The sequence below is a fragment of the Rhinoderma darwinii genome, chromosome 6 (genome assembly GCF_050947455.1).
Source record: "Rhinoderma darwinii isolate aRhiDar2 chromosome 6, aRhiDar2.hap1, whole genome shotgun sequence".
Lineage (NCBI taxonomy): Eukaryota > Metazoa > Chordata > Amphibia > Anura > Rhinodermatidae > Rhinoderma > Rhinoderma darwinii.
This window is the reverse complement of record NC_134692.1, coordinates 96,263,923-96,288,837: the sequence shown is the minus strand read 5'-3', so window position 1 is coordinate 96,288,837 and position 24,915 is coordinate 96,263,923. Positions and strand designations below refer to the sequence as shown.

At 41.1% G+C, this 24,915-nt stretch overlaps 1 protein-coding gene across 2 annotated transcripts in view; it reads right to left on the bottom strand.

The window, feature by feature from the left end:
* KATNIP (katanin interacting protein) overlaps nucleotides 1–24,915 on the bottom strand; it is a 361,314-nt gene that overhangs the window by 174,134 nt on the left and 162,265 nt on the right. For both annotated transcript variants that reach the window (XM_075830061.1, XM_075830062.1), the window contains 2 exons: nucleotides 16,988–17,707; nucleotides 2,875–3,083 (listed from right to left, as the gene is read on the bottom strand). In XM_075830061.1, coding sequence (XP_075686176.1) covers nucleotides 2,875–3,083; nucleotides 16,988–17,707 — 929 coding nt within the window. The remainder of the gene's footprint in view (nucleotides 1–2,874; nucleotides 3,084–16,987; nucleotides 17,708–24,915) is intronic.

Sequence of the window (24,915 nt, the reverse complement as noted above, 5' to 3'; positions counted from 1 at the left end):
CACAGTACGTCGGCAAACCCATTCAATTGAATGGGCAGATGTTTGCCAACGTATTGTAGCCCTATTTTCAGACGTAAAACGAGGCATTATACGCCTCGTTTACGTCTGAAAATAGGTAGCGTGAACACAGCCTTAGAGTGACTCGATCTACTACCACTCAGGCTGGTAAGCTGAGGAGTGGGAGAACCTATCACAGCCTGGCCAGACGGTTCTAGCTCCCGCCCTCGGTCTATGTATACCTTAATTTGCTTCTTGTATTTGCCTGTGATTCTCTCTTGTTTCCTGGCTCTGCTGTTCCAGCTATTACTATTGACCACAGATTCATTTTGACCCTGGCTTTACTGACTACGCTCCTGCTCTGCGTTTGGTACCTCGTACACACCTGGTTTGACTCGGCTCGTTCACTACTCTTGTTGCTCATGGTGTTGCCGTGGGCAACTGCCCCATTTCCCTTAGCTTCTGTGTACCCTTGTCTGTTTGTCTCTGGTGCACGTATTGAGCGTAGGGACCGTCGCCCAGTTATACGCCGTCGCCTAGGAGGGGTCGTGCGAGTAGGCAGGGAGTGAGTGGCGGGTAGTTTAGGGCTAACCTGTCTGTCTCCTTACCCCGTCATTACACATGGCCCGCAAATGCTGACGGCTGTCCGTGCCTGTAATCACGGACCGTGATTATGGGCACGGTCGTGTGCATGAGGCCTTATACTGGAAGATGTAAGGGTCTCTTAACCAGCATTGTTGTCATTTATGCAAAGAGTACTTCAGCCTGCCAGCAGATGAGACATGCCTTCAATGTAAACTCTGCACCTGATCACCATTAGCAAGGCCATCAAATACAGAAAAGCATAGATATATGCACTGAAACATGGCTAATGGGAGCTCAAGAGAGCTTTTCACACAAATGAAAGTCAACTATAAAGAGCTATTTCAGATTTCCTGCCTGCAGAATGGTGCTGGTGTACCGTATCTGTTCAGAAACTTGTTAATCACTTGTGGAACATTTTAGTAGTTTGTTAACACACATTTTAGTGCAGGAATATAGCTCAATGTGGCACCCTGTGTTCATGACATTCCACTTTATTTTTCTGCAGATATTTGACAATGTAAACAATATAAGTGTTACAACACTCTATGAGCATGACCTACCGAGTAATAAGAGATGGCACATAAAAAGCATGTAGAAATGAGCAAACATTACACAAGTGCCTTAAGAGGAAAACCAAGTTTAAATCTGATGTGCTTGTCAATTCACAAGATCTATTTGTTATTCGGCGCCAAGTGATGTTATATCAGAAAGTGTTATCTTAGGTTTTCCATTTAACTGAACCTACTGGGCAAGGTGAATTTCCATGGTTCAGACGCATTAGGGATTGAACAATATCTCACTGTATAGCCCACTAACACGTTGGTCATAGATCAAATATTTTTGATCATTATGATTAATTGGTTCATAGAACAGTGGGTTAATTTGAAGTAAAATTGTTATGTCCAACCTGAAAAAAGAGACCTAATGAAAATGTAAGCCTAAAGTGTAATCTGTGACAATGATCTACACAAAACATTAAAAACAAAAGATTAGTTACATACCAATTCTAACCCAGTATCTTCCAGTGGTCCTATGGTGACTCTTTAGAGCAGTGGTCCACAACCAGTCACTCGCAACCACAATATGATATATGCTACAACATGCTCTTGCTACAATATGATATATAAATTAACAATATTACAGACATATCCTATCCACAGAAAAGCACCAATCTGGGTGGTGGAATAACAGTGTGTTAAATTTTAAACTGAAATATTTACCTGCAAATTTGAAATGTATGATTTTGTGCTTCTCTACCTTTAAGATGTTAACATTTTTTACTTAAATGTGGCTGCGGGCCATCACTCAAAATTGAATGTGTCACACAAGGTATTGTCTACGAGACTCGCAACATCACCGGGGCACACACATCTGAGCAACAAGTGTGTGGGGGAGGAGAGTTATTGAAGAAGGCCCAGGTGATAAATTTGCCCAGGGGTCCATAGGACCCCTGCTTGTATAGATGACAAGAGACTTAAAAAAATGTCGACCAATGGATTTTGCATCTGATAATTAAATGGTCGATTCCCCTAACAATATGCCCATTGTATAAAGCAGGGGGAGATGAGTGGCTCCCATAAACTTCTGGTGCTGCTTATTTTGGTCACCAAAAGAGGTGTGACAAACAGGAAAATCTTCTTGTATCATGTTTTTGTATGAACGGTGTTAAAGTCTGTTTCTGCTCCCCTCCCGTCACGCAATGTACAACGCTGTGCAATATGCGGACACTTTACAAATAAAGGATAATAATAAAACTAACAATAATATAATAATGTTGATCATGGTCTGATTTGGGGCCATAATTCATGTGCACAAATCCAGTCTTTGGCAGCAGCTGCACAGAAATACATTTTATTTGGAGAAATACATTTACATCTGAATGGGGTTTAGTTAGAATGTGCCTTTTTATACTGCTTCGTTCAATTCAATGAAAACATATCTTGGATATTATGTCTTAGAAATTGTTCTGTTTACTAGTATAAGAATATTAACATCTGAAATACTATCATGAAAACGATTGTAGGCCTCTATAGATCAGAGCGATGGAGAGATTTTATACAAGTGTGATTGGTTTACATTCAGCAATCTTTCAGGAAAAAAAACAAAATGAATAAAAACTCTGCCTTCTAAAAGTAGTTATTTGGAGCATTAGCTTGATGTGTGTCATATACATGAGGATCGCAATTGTAAGCACAATATTATTTACTAGTTTGGCTTCTCACAGTTTCTCTGAGCACATTCAGTTTTCATCACGTATTATATTGCAGAAAACTATTTGTTTTGTATCATTACCTGTAATTTTTCACTAGAGCCGGCCTGTGTAAAAGGTCTTTCCTCCTCGCCACTGTCTGCTGTCCTTGGGCGCATTTTAACTATTTCTTCATCTACCTGGAGATCTGTGCTCTCAAAATCCTCATCAAACGTTTCATCATAAACAGACATCGCCTCCAGTATGTCATCGTCAGTTGTGAACAAAATTGTGTCCCCAAACTGTTCTGCAGCTAAAAATAAAAAATTATGAAAATAGATCTGGAATTCTATGCAGCAGTATAGATACAAAACAAAACTATAGTTTTATAGCAATAGTTCTTATTATACAGAAAATAAGCACTAATCCAGACAGAAGTGTCAAAAAATCCAAAACTGTATTACAAATTTTTCCATGTCAACTGACAGAAAACAAAGGCATCACAATTACTAAATTTGTACAAAATATTTCAGCCATTTGAAGGTTAGTCCTGGAAGTGTCCTGGTTAGAATTCCGTCTTGGTCTTCCCAGTTAGATCCAGGGATTTCGCCGATAGAGACAACACGTGTGGACGGTAGGTGTCTGACAACACCTGTGCGACGTTTCGGGGGACCGCCCCCTTTCCCAAGCATACCTGTCGGACGTTCAGTGCTCATTTATATAGTGATTGACCAATGTAACTGTAATACAAAACTTTTTACAAAAGAGTGAATGTTTAAAAATATTTATGTAATTAAAAACAAGCATTGAGTTTCGCAATGAATATTTAACCCCTTCCCGCTCCTGGACGTACTATTAGGTCATGGCAGCTGTATCGTTCGCGCTCCATGACCTAATAGTACGTCTCGGGAGTAACGGCCGTTTCGGCCATCCTCCCGACACATACAGGAGCTGTGACGCTGCTGTCTTGTTCAGCAGCTGTCACAGCTCCTACAGCGGGGACCGATCGCTGTGTCCCCGCTGATTAACCCATTAAAAGCCGCGTTCTATAGAGATCGCGGCTTTTTAGGGGTTAAGCTGCCATCGCCGGCCTGCTACACGATAGCGGCCGGCGATGGTGACTATGGCAACCGGACACCAAACAATGGCGTCCGGCTATGCCATAGACGGAAGCCTAGTGGGTCCTGACAACGTCAGGACCCACTATGCTTGCTGTCAGTGAGTAGCTGACAGTTCTAATACACTGCACTACGCATGTAGTGCAGTGTATTAGAATAGCGATCAGGGCCTCCTGCCCTCAAGTCCCCTAGTGGGACAAAGTAAAAAAGTTAAAAAAAAGTAAAAAAAAGATGTGTAAAAATAAGAAAATAAAAGTTTTAAAAGTATTAAAAGTAAAAATCCCCCTTTTTACCTTATCAGTCATTTATTATTAATAAAAATATATAAACAAACAAATAAACTATACATAATTGGTATCGCCGCATCCGTAACGGCCTGAACTACAAAATTATTTCGTTATTTATCCCGCACGGTGAACGCTGTAAAAGAAATATAATAATAAACCGTACCAGAATCACAATTGTTTGGTCACTTCACCTCCCAAAAAATGGAATAAAAACAGATCAAAAAGTCGCATGTACCGAAAAATGGTCCTGATCGAAACTACAGTTCGTTACGCAAAAAATAAGTCCTCGCACGGCTTTACTGATTGAAAAATAAAAAAGTTCTGGCGCTTAGAATAAGGTAACACAAAAAGTGAATGATTGTTTACAAAACGTATTTTATTGTGCAAACGCCAAAAGACATAAATAAAACTATAAACATATGGTATCGCCGTAATCCTATCGCCCCGCAGAATAAACTGAATGTCATTTATAGCGCACGGTGAACGTGTTTCGGTCCATTACCGCCCGAGGGCCACATGTGGGATATTTCTCTAAACTGCAGAATCTGGGCAATACATATTAAGTTGCGTTTCTCAGATAAATCCTTTCGTGTTATAAAAAAAATGGTATAAAGAGGATTTTCTGACAAAAAAAAAAATGTAAATTTCACCTCTACTTTGCTCTAAATTTCTGTGAAACACCTAAAGGGTTCATAAACTTTCTAAATGCTGTTGTGAATACTTTGAGGGGTCTAGTTTCTAAAATGGGGTGTTTGATAGGGGTTTCTAATATATGGGCCCCTCAAACCAACTTCAGAACTGAACTGTAACCTAAAAAAATAAATAAATGAGGCAATACTTCGCTTCTTACATTATGCTGATAATGAGCCGTGCCCACCCCGAGATGACCCCAGTTTTGACCGTTTGTATAAACGGAGACCCCTATTAGACCGTTTCAATGCCCGGTTTTCCCAAGCATACACCCCCGAGAAGTGTATTTCTATTGATGAGTCCCTGGTACATTTTAAAGGGAGGGTTCAATTCCGCGAGTACCTGCCGGGTAAGAGGGCAAGGTATGGCGTGAAGATGTATAAGCTGTGCGAGAGTGCATCAGGGTATACCTACAGGTTTAGGATATATAGATAGATAAACTCTAAGCATATGTTGGTTACAGGCTAGGTAAAGTTTGGAGAACCAACTTCCCCCCATATTATATCAAGTAGACTGCTCCATAATTATATAACCATACCGAAGAAAGAGAGCTATAACGTCTAAGTATACAAGAATATATAAATTTTATTAATAGAAAAATAACATACATTTAAAAACACATCATAAGAAGACTCTAGTACTAATACCGTGGTATACAATACAGCACAGGACTAATTCGACAAAAAATAGTATGTTAGGGCAGACCCACATTCACTACCCATACAATAAAGTATATATAATATCACAAGCAAGTGGGTCATGTACTGCTAGTTCTCGATGTCCTAGTGTTTATATGGCAAAAGTGGATCAGTGCCTGGCCAACATATAGTGACATAGAGAGACTCAGTACTTATGTGGTAATCAGTTATAGTGATGTTGTCTTACCCATTAAAAAGTGGAGGTCTCACGATATGTCCGTGCTGGAAGGTCCACGGTACAACCCCTAGGTTTAGGATATATGAAAGAAAGGCCACCCCCAAACCAGACTGCTGTGAAAAAACTGTGCGGTCAAAATGGTAACAACAACCATAAATGAATTCCTTGAGAGGTGTAGATTCCAAAATGGGGTCACTATTGGGGGATTCCTATGGTTTTGGCACCTCAACACCTCTTCAAACCTGGCGTGCTGCCTAAAATATATTCTAATAAAAAAGAGGACTCAAAATTCACTAGGTGCTTCTTTGCTTCTAGGGCTTGTGGTTTATTCCACGAGCGCAGTAGAGCCACATGTGGGACATTTCTAAAAACTGCAGAATCTGGACAATACATATTTAGTAGTGTTTCTCTGGTAAAACCTTCTGTGTTACAGAAAAAAAAAATTAATAAAATTGAAATTCAGCAAGAAAAAGGAAATTTGCAAATTTCACCTCCACTTTGCTTTAATTCCTGTGAAATGCCTGAAGGGTTAAAAAAACTTTCTAAATGCTGTTTTGAATACTTTGAGGGGTCTAGTTTTTAAAATGGGGTGTTTTATCAGGGTTTCTAATACATAGGCCCCACAAAGCCACTTCAGAACTCAAGAGGTACCTTAAAAAAAAGGCTTTTGAAATTTTCTTAAAAATATGAGAAATTGCGGTTTATGTTCTAAGCCTTGTAACGTCCAAGAAAAATAAAAGAATGTTCAAAAAACAGTCCCAATCTAAAGTAGACATATGGGAAATGTGAACTAGTAACTATTTTGGGTGGTATAACCGTCTGTTTTGCAAGCAGATACATTTAAATTCTGAAAAATGCTATTTTTTCAACATTTTCTCTACATTTTGCAATTTTTCACCAATAAACACTGAATATATCGACCAAATTTTACCACGAACATGAAGCCCAATGTGTCACGAGAAAACAGTCTCAGAATCGCTTGGGTAGGTTTAAGCATTCCAACGTTATTACCACATAAAGTGAAATATGTCAGATTTGAAAAATGGGCTCTGAGCCTTAAGGCCAAAACTAGGCTGCGTCCTTAAGGGGTTAAGAAATGGATTATTTAGAAGAAATTTTTTTTTCATAATATTTTGTTACGTTTCATTAATGAAAAATTAAATTTTATATTTATTTTTTAAAACAGGAAAAAATATAATTTCTTTATAGATACAAATATTAGTTAAATAGTCAGTATATAGAATGTGAATACAGAACGATGGCTAAATAATGGAGTATTTAGTATTATTTCATCTAATATTATTTCTCCTTTAAGTTATTCAATATATTGATAATTTCCAGCTTATATAATATTAAAACAAAATTAGGACAATATCTATTTTTACTTCATTTATAGACTATGCAATAGTTCAGAGGAAATATAAGGTACAAAGTATTACAAGATTTTGCTACAAGATTTTATAAATAAAAGAGAGAGAATTAAAAGGTGTACTCCAAAATTGCATGTTTCATTTACTTTTATGGAGGCTGAACGAAATAACCTCATGCAATTGGCAGAAACCGCAGGCTTTTCCTTCTCAAAGGTGGCTGAAACCACTAAAATTGATTATTCAAAAAATGTTAAACGTTAAAAAAGAAGGAAACCAGTCTGTCATTACATGCATCAACCTTAACGGAATACGTAAAAGTGCAACAAATCCCTAGAGGACTAAGGAGTCCAGTCAATCCAATTTTTCTGAAGAATGATGCTTTGTACAATCAGAGATGGTTTGCAATTTCGTAACCATTATTCCATTGATCTTATGTATCACACGGTACAACATTTGCAAATTGCCATAGAAATTACCAAAAGAGACATAAACAAAACTGATGTTGAATGCAAAACCAGCATCAATTTAGAAAACTACAATCAAATGTATGAAGAACTAAAAATCTCAAAAGAGATATTAAAGAATTACATTTTACTAAATAAATTTGAAAGGGATACATTGGATTATCAGCATGATCGAGTATATACATGGGAAGAAGAAAAAAGACATAACAGACAAAATAATAAATATTATAAAAATTCAAGTGGAGATAACTCCTCAAAAGATAATGGCAAAATGAGAAGTTATCGTAATAAAGGATCATCTAAAATATCGCAGGAACCTTTTTTAGGAAGAAACTCATTGGAAAAAACGCAAGAAACGGATTCATAGGAAGGAAGGAATCGCACAATCGAACCCAAAACAAAGAGATCCACCAAAAACAGCAGGAAGACACAAATTAACTATTAACATCTCTTCAAAGAATATGGCAAAATCAGAATTAGTTCTTCTAGACAAAGGCTTAGGCTTTGTGCCCACACAAGATATAAAAGAATGCGACTTTATTATAGATTTTTTTTAGCTTCTGTGGTCATATGCGGTTGCAAATGTTCTACATGAATAAAACAGAAAACAGATAAAACAACAACTAATAGAATCCCCCCTTCTCTATGAACCCAAAGTCAGTTTGATCCCGAAATATATAGTCATTTTCTTAAAACCTTTCAGTGAAGTTACCAGTAAATGGAAAGAGAATTGAAATAAAAATCTTTGCAATCTGAATCAAAAAGAAAAAACAGCTATGAATAATTTAAAAAAAGATAAGTCTATTACTATGAAAAGAACAATTATTATGGACAGCAACGCATATCGCGACGAAGCAATATCACAATTATCGGATATGCAAATTCACAGAAAATTGAGTGGTGATCCTACTTGTTATTTCAAGAAGGAAATCGATATGGTGCTGAATGATGCATTTCTTTCTGGAATTATCGATCAAGATTTTGCTGATGCTTTAACTAAAAAAAAATCTTCGTATCCCAGTATTATACCTTTTGCCAAAAGTGCACAAAAATTGAAATAAGCCCCCAGGACGACCTATAGTCTCCGGCATAAATTCTATATTACAACCATTAGCAATCTATGTCGACTCCTTCTTGCAAAAGAATTGTACGAAAATTGCATGATTGTTTAAAAGATACTACAGATTTTTTTAATAGAATTGAAAAACTGACTGACTAAAGAAACACTTCTTTGCAAATTGGATACTAAAAGCTTATATACTAAGGGTATGTTCACACACTTAACAAAAAACATCTGAAAATAGGGAGCTGTTTTCAAGGGAAAACCGTTTCTGACTTTCAGACGTTTTTTGAGCAACTCGCGTTTTTCGCTGCGTTTTTTATGGCTGTTTTTGGAGCGGTTTTCAATAGAGTCTATGAAAAACGGCTCCAAAAACGTCCCAAGAAGTGTCCTGCACTTCTTTTGACGAGCAGTCATTTTATGCACCGTCTTTTGACACAGCCATGGATCTGTGAGCGCAGGCCCCCATCTCCTCCTCAGGAGACGCCAGCGCTCACTTCCGCTTCTCTCGGCCGGGTCCCGTAGGGTGCGTGCGCACGCTCGTGCCCGCTCTTAATGGGCCAGCACGCGCAACTAAGTTAAAGTGCCAAATTAGCCCATGAGCACCCTGGACTATAAGAGGGGCCCAGCCCCTTCCTGCATTGCCTGAGCTTTGTTGTTGTTACCCTAGTTTGTCTCTGCAAATGGTCTCCTAGTGTATTCCAGTTCCCAGTGTTTCCAGTTCCTGCTACCTGTAACCTTTATCCCTTGCTATCCTGGTCAAGTACCGTACTGAGCTGGAGTCGTGCTGTGCTGTGTACCATGCCTGCCCTGTTACACCATGCCTGGTGTCCACCTGCTGCCAAAGTCCCTTCCGAGCCTGCCTTGCTACACCTATACTAACTATAGACTTTGACCTGTGTCCTGTCGGCCAGCTGCCATACCGTTAAGGCGGTACGGCCCAGTGGGTCCACGTACCCAACGTGACACTAACATCCCATATAATGAAGGAATGTCTGCAGTCAGACATAAACTTAGTGAAAATGCTACTTTAAATAATGAAACGATTAAGTTCATTATGTGTCTTTTAGTTCTAACACTTACTAAAAACTATTTCTGGTTCGATAGCGACTACTACTTGCAATTGCAAGGAACTTTGATGGGTTCTTCTGCAGCTCCATGATATGCTAATATCTTTATGACCTCTTTTGAAACCTCATTTGTACACAATAGCCCCTTCAGCGAATGCATCAAATTATGGCTAAGATATGTGGAAGACGTTTTCTTATTATGGGAAGGTAGTAAAGAAAACTTAGATAAAATTTATGTCATACATTAATAATTGCCATGATCTGATCCAATTTTCTATTGAATACAATCTTGAAAGTATAAACTACCTTGACGTTAAAATTCATAAAACAACAAACAATCATTTGATGACAAACTTGTTTTACAAACCAACAGACAGGAATAACCTATTGAGAAGAGATAGCGCTCATGCCCCCCTAACATTTAAAGGTACACCAAAAGGCCAATTCATCAGGGCCAGACATATCTGTAGTGAAGACACAGCATATCGAAAACACAAAACCATAAATACTGCTAAATTTGTTGAGAGAGGCTATTGTAGAAATGAGCTAGAAAAAAATAGGATTAGAAATTGAAGAATATAAAATAGAAGATTTACGGAAAAGGAAAGATGTTAATAAAAAAAGAGGAAAAGAAACACGGCTTTATTTCCACTTATGATAGTCATTCCAAACTCATTAAAATAACTTTCAACAAACATTGGGAAATGTTAAAATACAAACCCAAATATGGAAAATTATTTGCCGAAAAACCTCAATTTATACATCGTAAAGGTAAATCTATTTCAAATCAATTTATAAGAGCAGATATTAAAGAAAAAGCTATATCCAAACAAACATTGAATACACCTAAACATAGCACGTTTCCATGCCTTTCCTGCCAAAACTGTAGTTCAATTATTATAGGCGACTCTATTTGCCATCCAACCAGAGGCCATCCAATTAAGATTAAAGGGTTTTTCAAGTATGCATAGGTCAGACTATGCGACCATTAAAAACGTGAATAAACGAACATCGTTTAGAAATTAAAACTTTTGTAAGCAAAAAATAAAGATCAAAGTACCTCCACTACAACAGTAAAAAGAAAACATGGAGAAAACAGTTGCAAAACATTTCTGAGGCAAAACATAAGGTCTATGACCTAAAATGGTGCATTTTAGAGGAAATAACAGGCAATGATAACGAATCCACAAGGAGACATTTCTTACAAAGAGAAATATATTGGATATATACTATGAAAAGCATTAATCCAACAGACATGAATGAAACATGCAATTTTGGAGTATACCTTTAATTCTCTCTTTTATTTATAAAACCTTATACTTCCTCTGAACTATTGCATAGTCTTTAAATGAAGTAAAAATAGATATTGTCCTAATGTTGTTTAAATATTATATAAACTAGAAATTATCAATATATTGAATAACTTAAAGGTGAAATAATATTAGATGAAATAATACTATATACTTCAATATTTAGCCATCGTTCTGTATTCACATTCTATATACTGACTATTTAACTAATGGACTTATAGCTGTATCTCTATAAAAAATATTTTTTCCTGCTTTAAAAATAAATCTAAAACGTAATTTTCCATTAATGAAACGTAACAAATTATTAAATTTTTTCTCTTCCAAATAATCAATTTCTTAAGTATTCATTGCGAAACTCAATGCTTGTTTTTAATGACATATATATGTTTAAAGAGGCTCTGTCACCAGATTTTGCAACCCCTATCTGCTATTGCAGCAGATAGGCGCTGCAATGTAGATTACAGTAACGTTTTTATTTTAAAAAAACGAGCATTTTTGGCCAAGTTATGACCATTTTTGTAGTTATGCAAATGAGGCTTGCAAAAGTCCAAGTGGGTGTGTTTAAAAGTAAAAGTCCAAGTGGGTGTGTATTATGTGCGTACATCGGGGCGTTTTTTAATACTTTCACTAGCTGGGCGCTCTGATGAGAAGTAACATCCTCTTCTCTTCAGAACGCCCAGCTTGTGACAGTGCAGATCTGTGACGTCACTCACAGGTCCTGCATCGTGACGGCCACATCGGCACCAGAGGCTACAGTTGATTCTGCAGCAGCATCAGCGTTTGCAGGTAAGTCGATCTTACCTGCAAACGCTGATGCTGCTGCAGAATCAACTGTAGCCTCTGCTGCCGATGTGGCCGTCACGATGCAGGACCTGTGAGTGACGTCACAGATCTGCACTGTCAGAAGCTGGGCGTTCTGAAAAGAAGAGGATGTTACTTCTCTTCACAGCGCCCAGCTAGTAAAAGTATTAAAAACGCCCCGATGTACGCACCTAATACACGCCCACTTGGACTTTTACTTTTAAACACACCCACTTGGACTTTTGCAAGCCTCATTTGCATAATTACAAAAATGGTCATAACTTGGCCAAAAATGCTCGTTTTTTAAAAATAAAAATGTTACTGTAATCTACATTGCAGCGCCTATCTGCTGCAATAGCAGATAGGGGTTGCAAAATCTGGTGACAGAGCCTCTTTAAACATTCACTCTTTTGTAAAAAGTTGTTTATTACACTTACCTTGGTCGATCACTATTTAAATGAGCACTGAACAACAGGTATGCTTAAAGAAGCAGGCATTCTCCCAAAGCGTCGCACAGGTGTTTTCAGACGCCGACCCTCCACATGTGTTGTCTCTGCTATCTGTGAAAGCCCTGGATCTAACTGGGAAGACAAAGACAGAATTCTAACCAGGACACTTCCAGGACTAACCTTCAAATGGGTGAAATATTTTGTACACATTTGGCAATTGTGATGCCTTTGTTATTTATCAATTGACATGGAAAAATATTTAATACAGTTTTCTACTTTTTGACACTTCTGTCTGGATTAGTGCTTATTTTCTATACATTATATCCGAGAGACTGAAAGCACCTCTTATTGCACTACAACACCCATAGGTTAGTCCACTGAAGGTCAGAAATCTCATACTTGAACCAATAGTTCTTATTATGTCATATTGGGGGAGATTTAGCAATACCGGTCTCTTCCCCAGTGCAGAATACAAGAGGTTCATCAAAAGGGCGCAATCTCTGCTGTTAAATCCGTTCGGGACCTGCACCCACACAAAAGAACAGCTCTCACTGCTGCTACTGAATGTTGTCACGGCTTTAATTTCAGATCAGCAACATATTGACTGTTTCCACAGTCAATAAAAATACCCCCAAAAAAATATGTAAAAACAGCAAGTGAAGGTACTGAAGAAATGTTCTAATTATGTGACCAATGTAAATAAATGATACATTTTACTCAGACATCGTACTATTTTTAATCGGAGCAAAAATACTCCTCTTAGGTCAAAGGGAGGACAACCAGTGAACGGGTCTTGGGCACCCAAGGCTCATGGATGTGCGTGAGGAGTGAAGGCTAGACTGTCTGGTCCGATCCCAAGGAATAGCTACTGAAGCACAAATTGCTGAAAACATTAAAGGAGTTATGTGGGGATCTAAAGTTATTAGCAGTGTTCTCAAGGCAGTATGTGAATACACTGCTAGTATACATTCCAGTCCCCCGTCGTGCTGTATATGATATTTTAATAGATTTCTACAGCGTGGCTGGGTACCGGAAGTCTAGTGAATAAGTCTAGTCTAACTTCATGTTGTAACAACCCGTTGTACGCTTTGTAATAGCAGTAGTACAGCGAGTACATCGGGTACAGCGGGGCCGGTCACATTATGGCAAGTTGTGTCATCATGAAGTTCAGACCGTGCCACTAGACTTTCGGTCCCCCAGCAGTGCTGTAGAAGTATATTTAAAAAATCATATGCGACGGAGGACCGGAATGTATATTAGCAGTGTACTCACATAATAAAGTGTGTACACTGCTAATAATTTTCGGTCCCCACATAACCCCTTTAATACAGGCTATGATAGAAAGGTGTCGGCACACACAGTGCATCACAGCTTGCTGTGTTTGGAATTGCATAGCCGCTGATCGGTCAGAGTACCCATGCTGACCCCTGTCAACCACCAAAATTCCCTACAATAGGCACGTGAGCATCAGAACTGGATGATGCAGCAATGGAAGTAGGTGACGTGGTCTGATGAATCCCATTTATTTTTAACATTAAGTGGATGGCCGGGTGCATGTGCGTCGCTAACCTCAGGAAAAGATGGAACCAGGATGAACTATGGGAAAAAGGCAAGCTGCCAGAGGCATTGTGATGCTCTGGGGAATATTCTACTGGGAAACCTTGGGTCCTGGCATTTATGTGAATGTTACGTTGACACGTACCACATACAGTGAAGGAAATAAGTATTTGATCCCTTGCTGATTTTGTAAGTTTACCCACTGTCAAAGACATGACCAGTTTAGAATTTTTAGGCTAGGTTAATTTTACCAGTGAGAGATAGATTATGTAAAAAAAAAGAAAAAAAATCACATTGTCAAAATTATATATATTTATTTGCATTGTGCACAGAGAAATAAGTATTTGATCCCTTTGGCAAACAAGACTTAATACTTGGTGGCAAAACCCTTGTTGGCAAGCACAGCAGTCAGACATTTTTAGTAGTTGATGATGAGGTTTGCACACATGTTAGATGGAATTTTGGCCCACTCCTCTTTGCAGATCATCTGTAAATCATTAAGATTTCGAGGCTGTCGCTTGGCAACTCGGATCTTCAGTTCCCTCCATAAGTTTTCGATGGGATTAAGGTCTGGAGACTGGCTAGGCCACTCCATGACCTTAATGTGCTTCTTTTTGAGCCACTCCTTTGTTGCCTTGGCTGTATGTTTTGGGTAATTGTCGTGCTGGAAGACCCAGCCACGAGCCATTTTTAATGTCCTGGTGGAGGGAAGGAGGTTGTCACTCAGGATTTGACGGTACATGGCTCCATCCATTCTCCCATTGATGCGGTGAAGTAGTCCTGTGCCCTTAGCAGAGAAACACCCCCAAAACATAATGTTTCCACCTCCATGCTTGACAGTGGGGACGTGTTCTTTGGGTCATAGGCTGCATTTCTCTTCCTCCAAACACGGCGAGTTGAGTTAAAGCCAAAGAGATCAATTTTAGTCTCATCTGACCACAGCACCTTCTCCCAATCACTCTCAGAATCATCCAGATGTTCATTTGCAAACTTCAGACGGGCCTGTACATGTGCCTTCTTGAGCAGGGGGACCTTGCGGGCACTGCAGGATTTTAATCCATTACGGCGTAATGTGTTACCAATGGTTTTCTTGGTGACTGTGGTTCCAGCTGCCTTGAGATCATTAACAAGTGCCCCCCGTGTAGTTTTCGGCAGAGCTCTCACCTTCCTCAGGATCAAGGATACCCCACGAGGTGAGATTTTGCATGGAGCCCCAGATCGATGTCGATTGACAGTCATTTTGTATGTCTTCCATTTTCTTCCTATTGCACCAACAGTTGTCTCCTTCTCACCCAGCATCTTACTTATGGTTTTGTAGCCCATTCCAGCCTTGTGCAGGTCTATGATCTTGTCCCTGACATCCTTAGAAAGCTCTTTGGTCTTGCCCATGTTGTAGAGGTTAGAGTCAGACTGGTTAATTGAGTCTGTGGACAGGAGTCTTTTATACAGGTGACCATGTAAGACAGCTGTCTTTAATGCAGGCACCAAGTTGATTTGGAGCGTGTAACTGGTCTGGAGGAGGCTGAACTCTTAATGGTTGGTAGGGGATCAAATACTTATTTCTCTGTGCACAATGCAAATAAATATATATAATTTTGACTATGTGATTTTCTTTTTTTTTTTTTTATATAATCTATCTCTCACTGGTAAAATTAACCTAGCCTAAAAATTCTAGACTGTTCATGACTTTGACAGTTTGCAAACTTACAAAATCAGCAAGGGATCAAATACTTATTTCCTCCACTGTACATAAAGATTGTTGCAAGTACACATCTTAATGGCAATGTTATCCCCTAATGGCATTGGCCTCATTTAGCATAATAGTGTGCCCTGTCACACTACAAAATTGTGCAGGAATGGTTCAAAGGAACAAGACAAAGAGTTTAAAGTGATAATTTTTACTCCAAATTCCCCAGATCTCAATCTTAACAAAAATATTTTTGGCATATCCCATAAATGTATGATAAATGCAAGTCCAAGCTCTAGGGCTTGCACCTGTCTCCTGAACTGAGGTCACCCGACTCCTTTCCCGCCTGGTGAGGCGGCTTTTGCATCCAGGCAGATAATCAATTGGGAGGTTGCCGCGCATCTCTGGGTTATGGAAACATGCGCGACCATCCTAACTGATCTAGAGATAGATGAGGGCCCTAGCTCTGGGACCTATCAGACATTTATAGAAAATCTCGTGGATATGCCCTAACTGTCTTAGATGGAAATACCACTGTAAAAGAGCTGGTGCTAATATCTTGGTGGACACCTTCAGAGGTCTTACGGAATCCATACCTCAATGAGTCAGAACTGGTTTGAAGACACAAAAAGGGCCTACATTGTATTGGCAGGTGGTTTTAATGCTATGGCTGAGTTGTGTACATATATATATATATATATATATATATACATACATACAGGGACGTAACTAGGAAAGACTGGACCCCATAGCAAACTTTTGACTGGGCCCCCCTAGGTGGCACACGCAGACCCCCTTATAGATAGTGCCAGACACAGAACCTTGCAGACAGTGCCAGACACAGAGCACTGTAGCTAGCACCACAGCCCTCCCCCTTGTAAATCGTGCCATACAGCCCCCCTTGTATATAGGGAGACCCTGCTCCGCCCTTGTATGCAGTATCACACTGCTCCCCCTTCTTGTATATAGTGGCACCCTGCTTCCCCCCTTGTATATAGTGCCACCCTTCTATGTAATGACACACTGCTCCCCCCTCCTTGTATATAGTGGCACCCTGCTCCCCCCTTGTATATAGTGTTACCCTGCTCCCTCCTCTTGTATATAGTGCCACCCTGTTCCCCCCCTTGTATAAAGTGCCACATAGCACCCCCACAAATATATATATTGTACTTACCTTGCCCCATTCCCGTGACGGACGGAGCGTTGCCTAGGCTCCGATCGGGACACATGCGCAGACCAGCGTGATGCAGTGACGTCATCACGCCGGCCTGCGCAGGGAGTCTTCCCAGTCTATAATATGTATTGGTATCTATGTCCAGAAGACATAAATGTGAGGAGCCAGGTGGTACGGGCCCTGTAGTGACGTCGCTAACACTGTAGCAGCCATAATGACTGCATATTTTGAAAAGTTAACTTAAAAGTTAGGTATGCTTTAAAGGAATTAAGAAGGAAATTAAGGGAGATAAATATCTACATACATCCAGTAAGTGTACCCGATGCCTTGGCAATTTCTCCTTTAAAAATAACAGCATGATCTAAAAGAATTTCAATGTCCTTTACACCACGGAAAGAATGTATTCTTGATTTGTTATAATTCCAAATTCTGATCATTGCCACTTTACAGGGGGATGTAAAGTCTATGTAAATTAAGTGAATCTTTCCAGGAGTGTATGGTGCAAGCCAAACATGCATGTCATCTTGAGTCTTGTTAACACCATCAATGAGATTTGTTACCACTCTAGGATCTTTGCCATATGCTGGTAAGATATTTATGTTTGGGGGTTCTGCTTCAATCTTTGTGATCTGCACAGCGTTACCAGTGGATGAAAAGATTTCTATTCCATTAAGCCCAATATAGTGTCTGTCACCCCAAGTAGAAGTAACTTTGATACATAAATGTTGACCATATGGTAAAACTGGTATTTCAAAGTAATTTCCATCATTTCTGTCATTTTCTACCATGTTGGCATCAGCTAATTTAGGTATTTCATGCACAAGTTCCTTTTTTACTCTTATATTTTGTCTTCCAATCTTTTGTTGATGCAAAAATTCATCAAAAATATCTCCTTCAAAATCCATATTAGAGATCCGACCTCGATGAGACTGATTAAATTTTATTAAAGATGTCCACGACTCCATCAAGTTATTCTCTTCATCACTTCTCCACCTTTGCCTTGTTTTAAAGCTTCCTTCACTACCTAAAAATGAAAGTCTTTGTTGAAAAACTTTGCTCAAACATTAGTATTTATGCCCAAAAATGGTAGACATAATATTTACAACATATAAAAAAATTACAGCTAAACAAACTTGCCTTTCTTAATGTCTAAATATCTAAGGTACATAATAAACAAAACAGAACTACTACTGTATTTTTCAGACTATAAGACGCACCTGACTATAAGGCTATGTTCACACAGAGTTTTTGACGAGTTTTTTGATGCAGAAACCGCGCCGCAAAACTCGTCAAAAACCGGCCAAAAATGCCTCCCATTGATTTCAATGGGAGGCGGAGGCGTCTTTTTCCCGCGAGCGGTAAAACCGTCTCGAAGGAGAAAGAAGGGACATGCCCTATATTCGGCCGTTTACGCCTCTGACCTCCCATTGACATTAATGGGAGGCAGAGAAAGCGTATTTCGCAGAGTTTTATGATCGCGGCGCTCAATGGACGCGGGTGCAAAACGCAGCGAAAATCGGCGTGCAGGCGGAGGAAAATCTGCCTCAAACTTCCAAACGGATTTTTGAGGCAGGTTTTCCGCCTGAAAAAAACTCAGTGTGAACCGAGCCTAAGACGCATCCAGGTTTTAGACAACAGAAAATAGGAAAAGAAAATCATATTTCACTACTTTTACAAAGAAAAAAGAATTTGTTAAAAAACAATTATTTGTTCTGTTTCACCACATTCTGAGAGCCATAACTTTTTTATTTTTTCATCGTTTGAGCGGTGTAAGGGCTTATTTTTTACGGGACGAGTAGTTTTTATTGACACCATTTTTTGGTACATACGATTTTTTTTAGCACTTTTTATTTCCTTCTTTTTAGCCTCGAAGGTGACCAAAAAACAATGATTCTGGGGTTTTAATGTTTTTGTTTTGTTACGTCGTTCACCGTGTGGGTCAAGTAATGCAATATTAATAAAGTTTGGACTTTTACAGACCCAGCTTACATAGTTACATAGTTTGTATGGTTGAAAAAAGACACATGTCCATCAAGTTCAACCAAGGGATGGGAAAGGGGAAGTAAAAACTTCTATTCATAGGAGCTAATATTTTTTTGTTCTAGGAAATTATCTAAGCCTTTTTTAAAGCCATCTACTGTCCCTGCTGTGACTAGCTCCTGCGGTAGACTATTCCATAGATTCACCGTTCTCACAGTAAAGAAGGCTTGTCGCCTCTGCAGGTTTTTTGAAGGGGTTTTACATGGAACAGGATTTCACCATATTTTTTGTATGTGCCATTTATATATTTATAGAAGTTAATCATGTCCCCCCTTAGTCGTCTTTTTTCAAGGCTAAAAAGGTTTAGTTCTTTTAATCTTTCCTCATAACTTAGATTCTCCATGCCCCTTATTAGCTTCGTCGCTCTTCTTTGTATTTTTTCTAACTCCTTTCTATGAACTGGGGCCCAGAACTGAACTGCATATTCTAGATTAGGCCTCACTAATGCTTTGTAAAGTGGTAATATTATATCCCTGTCCCGCGAGTCCATGCCTCTTTTAATACACAACAATATCCTGCTGGCCCTTGAAGCAGCTGATTGACATTGCATGCTGTTATTTCGTTTATGATTTACAAGTACACCCACTTCTCAACAAGTGACTCCACCAGTGTAGCTCCCCCTAGGACATATGATGCATGCAGGTTGTTGGTACCCAGATGCATAACTTTACATTTATCTTCATTAAACTTCATTTGCCAAGTGGACGCCCAAAACAGTTTGTTTAAATCCGCTTGCAATTCACGAACATCTTCCATAGACTGAACTATATTACATAGCTTGGTGTCATCTGCAAAAATAGAAATAGTGCTATTAATCCCATCCTCTATATCATTAATAAATAAGTTGAATAATAGTGGTCCCAGCACTGAACCCTGTGATATACCACTTATAACCGGGGACCATTCAGAGTAGGAATCATTTACCACTACTCTCTGGATGCGGTCCTTGAGCCAATTCTCAATCCAATTACAAAACTATACTTTCTAAGCCTATAGTCCTTAATTTACCCATTAGACTTCTATGAGGGACAGTGTCAAATGCCTTTGCAAAGTCCAAAAACACTATATCCTCTGTCTAGGCTTCTGCTCACCTCTTCATAAAAACAAATCAGGTTGGTTTGACAGCTTCTATCCTTATTAAAACCGTGCTGGCTGTCACTTCTAATACTATTTATTGTCACATAATTCTGTATATAGTCCCTCAAACATTTTCCCCATAATGGATGTTAAGCTTACTGGTCTATAATTACCTGGGGAAGACCTAGAGCCCTTTTTGAAAAAGGGCACCACATTTGCCCCGCCAGTCCCTTGGCACTATACCAGTCACTAGAGAATCTCTAAATATTATGAAGAGAGGTACAGAAATAACTGAACTAAGCTCTTTAAGAACTCTAGGGTGTGACCCATCTGGTCCCGGGCGGCCTTGTGTACGTTTATTTTATTTAATTTTTTTACCAATTTTTTTATATCAAGTCCAGAGTCAAAGAAGCCATCTACCAGCTTACCTCTGCTGACAAGCTTTATGGAGATGCTGATTTAATTTTCCATCAGGACTTGTCACCTGCCCACACTGCCAAAAGTACCAATACCTGGTTCAATAACCACAGTATCACTGTGCTTGATTGGCCAGCAAACTCGCCTGACTTAAAACCCATAGAGAATCTATGGGGTATTGTCAAGAGGAAGATGAGAGACACCAGACCCAACAATGCAGATGAGCTGAAGGCCGCTATCAAAGCAACCTGGGCTCCCATAACACCTCAGCAGTGCCACAGGCTGATCGCCTCCATGCCATACCGCATTGATGCAGTAATTAATGCAAAAGGAGCCCCGGCCAAGTATTGAGTGCATTTACTGTACATTTCAGTAGGCCAACATTTCGGTATTAAAAATCAATTTTGAAATTGGGCTTATAGAATATTCTAATTTTCTAAAAAACTAAATTTGGGGTTTTCATTAACTGTTAGCCATAATTAGAGATGAGCGAACCGGGACAACCGAACCCGGTTTCGGTCCGAACATTGTGAAAAGTTCGGTTTGCAGCGAATCCGAACTTCACCGGGTTCGGCCGACAACGTTTTGACCGAACCCGGCTACATTTTGGCGCCTGCCACATGTTAGATCTAAAATGGAGGATTTCAAAATATCACCTGACATCAGGCTACCCCATAATGCCTTGCAAACGGCTCTCCCAGCCAATCGGGAGGCAGCATAGGGGCGGGCCCAAGCCTGCATTAATAGTCTATGCACGGAGCTCAGCGGCCATTTTAGAGACAGGAGCTGTAGAGTTAGCATCTCTGTGCAGTAAGGGAAAGCTTTAGGAATCTAAAAGCCAGGAATCCAGCAATCGAAGGGGCTCATCCACTACAGCGGGAGTCTACTCTACTCTCAACAATCAACATCCAAATTGCAATACAAATTCTCCATTTGCCAAGCCAGTGTGTGAATAAGCTTTTATAAGGGGCTCATCCCCGTTGCATGGGTTAACATCCAACTTGCAATCCAGGCAGGCAGCTGTAGTACTACAACGCCCAGCATTCCCTGAGTGCACCACAGTGGCTGATAGAAATTCTCATTCATTGCCATTTGCCAAGCCAGTGTGTGAATAAGCTTTTATAAGGGGCTCATCCCCGTTGCATGGGTTAACACCCAACTTGCAATACAGGCAGCCTTTGTAGTACTACAACGCCCAGCATTCCCTGACTGACTGGCACCTTATAAGTCACTGATTTTCCACCAGTCCGAATAAAAAATTTAAAAGGGCCTCATTTCTGTCTAAGGGTTTAATTCAACGTGCTAATTAAGTACAGCCGGTTCCTTTGGTGCTATTATACAAGTCACGGCATACACTGACTGCCACCTATTCACAGTCACTCATTTTCAGCCAGTCCAAATAATATTTTATAAGGGCCTCATTCCTCTAGTAGGGTAAGGGGTTTTGATTCAACTTGCTGCACTCCAGCAGTGAAATGTCTGGTAAAAAAAAAAAGGTTGTGAAAGGACGGTGTAGAGGAAAAAACACCCATGCCATGTCCTCTTCCAGTCCAAATGTTGGATCTGTTGGTGCCAGACCCAGTACCAGCATTTTTGGCACAAGACATGTGCCCAGTTCTACTAGTAGCAGAAGCCATGTGCTTGTGGTAGTAGTAGCAGTATCAGCAAGCCAGACTTGTCCATCTCCTCCGGTGGGCGGGTTATTTTAGACAATACGGCCATTGTGGACTGGTTGGCTGGCTCGCGGTCATCTCAGCAGGAAGACTGACGATCTGGCTTCAAGCCAGGTTTTGTTGGATTCCAGATCCTCTACAGTTCCTTGGCACAGTGACAGTAGTAATATGAGTATTTCTAGCGTTTCCATTCCATCATCTATGTCTTCACTCCCCCTTCCTAGCGGGAAGCCACCTTTCCTGAGAGTCCTAAGAGACATCTCCTCGGGTGCGAAGGAAGATACTGAACAACATAGTGATGATTTGTTTTCCGTGAGTCAGCCAACGGAGTGTGTTGCGGCGGTGGAGGTGGAAGCGGCGTCCAAGACGCATAGCTGTGGTATTGAGGGTGTTGGTGGTAGCCGTGGTGGCAGACGCAGTAATGGACGTGGTACTACCTCTTTATGGTACTCTGCCGTGTGGCAATTTTTCTGTACCTTCCCGGAGGACGAAAACATGGCACAGTGCCGTATCTGCAAGCAGAAATTAAGGCGTGGGCAGGGCAGCAATGTAGGAACTACCGCTCTACGTAAACACATGGAGCGGCATCACAAGGCCATGTGGGACAATCGACATGCCCACCATCATGTACATCTAATGAAGACCCCTCTGCCGCTGCTGCTCCGAGTCCCTGTCATCTAAGTAGTAGCCAGGCCTTATCCACCATCTCGTTGTCATCATAATCACTGTCATCTAGTGCTCCTCCTACGTCCCGTCAGTTATCCATTACGGAATCGTTGTCCAATAAGCAACAATATATACCCAGTCATCCACTTGTCGTGCGGCTTAATTCACTCCTGGCTAAGTTGTTGGTGGTGCAGTCGCTGCCGTACCACCTGGTCGACTCCGCCGGCTTCAAGCAATTGATGGCGTGCGCTCAGCCTAGGTGGCGAATACCTAGCCGCCATTACTTCTCCAAAACAGCTGTCCCTGCCTTGCACAAGTGGAGAAAAAGGTGGGCCAGTCCTTGCAATTATCCGTGTGAAGCAGGGTACATGCCACCGTCGACACGTGGAGCAGCAACTATGGGCAGGGACAGTACATGTCTTTCACGGCCCACTGGGTCAATATTTTGCAGTCCGATGCACCACCGCAGCAATGCCAGGCATTACCACCTCCACGCTTGTATCATTCTGGTTCAACTCCGGACACCAGGCACCTACCATCCTCCTCCTCCTCCTTGCCCTCCTCAATGGAGGTCTTCCCGTCTCCGACAGGACAAAGCGTATATCTTCCACTCTTCCTCCCTCCTCTTTTCATAGGTGCAAGGTGAAGCGCCACAACGCTGTCTTACACCTGCTGAGCCTGGGCGAGAAAAGCCACACAGGGCAGGAGCTGCTGCTGTGCATCAAGGAGGAAATCGCACGCTGGCTGTCTCCTCTGAAACTCACACTGGGCAATGTTGTCTCTGATAACGGGAAGAACATTGTGGCTGCACTGCGTCTAGGTCACCTGACACACGCTCCTTGCATGGCACATGTGATCAATCTGGTCATAACACACTTCTTAAAGTCATATGTTGGTTTGAAGGGTGTGCTGGCCATGTCCAGGAGGGTTTGCGTTCGCTTTAGACGTTCCTATGCATTTAAGCACGCCCTCCTGGACTTGCAGCGTCAAAACAATCTCCCAGAACACAGCCTGATTTGCGACGTTCCAACACGCTGGAATTCCACCCTGCACATGTTGGATCGTCTGCACGAACAGCGGAAAGCCGTGAATGATTTCCTGATGCAGCAGACGGGCAGCGTTTGGGGGCAGTGTAATTTCGAGCTCAGGCACTGGCAGCTGGTTAGAGACGCATGTCGCGTTTTGAGGCCCTTTGAAGAGGCCACACGATTTGTGAGCCGTGACGCTAGCGGAATGAACGATGTTATGCCGCTGATATTCATTCTGGAGCAAACGCTCACAGCGATGATTCAGCAAAGGATGGAGGAAGGATCACATCTGGCTATGGATGTTGAGGAGGAGGAGGAGGATGAGGAAACAGGACCTGAAGAGGAGCTGGATTTGGAGATGGAATCACAGGAAGGGATAGGGGGCGAGACAGCCGCACAACATGACAGTGATGATGACGAGTCTGACGACGACCTTGATGATGGACAACCATGGCAGTATGGGGCGGAGATGGAACCAACCGGGCCCTCTGAAACGCTGGCCAGGATGGCGAGCTGTATGCTTCGTTACTTGCGCGCTGACTGTCGTATTGTTAGCATGAAGCAAAGAGATTAGTACTGGATAGCCACACTTTTAGACCCTCGGTATAAAGCCAGAATAGGGGAGTTTTTTGCTCCTTCCGAGAGGGAGGCAAAATTGGCTTATTATCGAGAGAAGCTATGCAGCCAGCTTATCACAGCTTTCAAACGGCAAACACCTGCTGCAAGCATGTCTGACCGGGGGGCCACTCTCCGCTCCTCACTGTCTCATCGTTCCACCGCCTCTAGCAAAGCTACCTCTGCAATAGGCGGCAGCAGCAGCAGCCAATTCAGTTTGGAAAATATGATGGCAACATTTTTACATCCAATACCCCGACCTGACACACATCGTAGTTACCAAAGGGATGTTCACCATCACCTAAACAACCAGGTTCACTCGTACCTGGACTGTGCCCTTTCTCCGTCAGAAATCCTGATCCCAGACCACATGGACTTCTGGGTCAGCAGATTGGATCATTGGCAAGAACTGGCCCAGTTTGCCATGGGTGTACTGTCTTGTCCACCCTCAAGTGTAGCGTCAGAGAGGGTAATCAGCGCGGCAGGGGGCTTCGTCACCCCTAAGCGAACAAGATTGTCCGCCAACAGCTTGGAAAATCTCACGTTTCTGAAAATGAATCAAGGGTGGATCGGTGAGGATTTTAAACCCCTGTGCCTGATGCCACTGATTAGATCTGACATTGCTGCTGCTGCCGCCTGCTGCTGCCGCCTGCTACTGCCGCCTGCTACTACGGGATTCTGTCCTGTCCACTCTTTTTTTAATGTGCCGCTGTTGG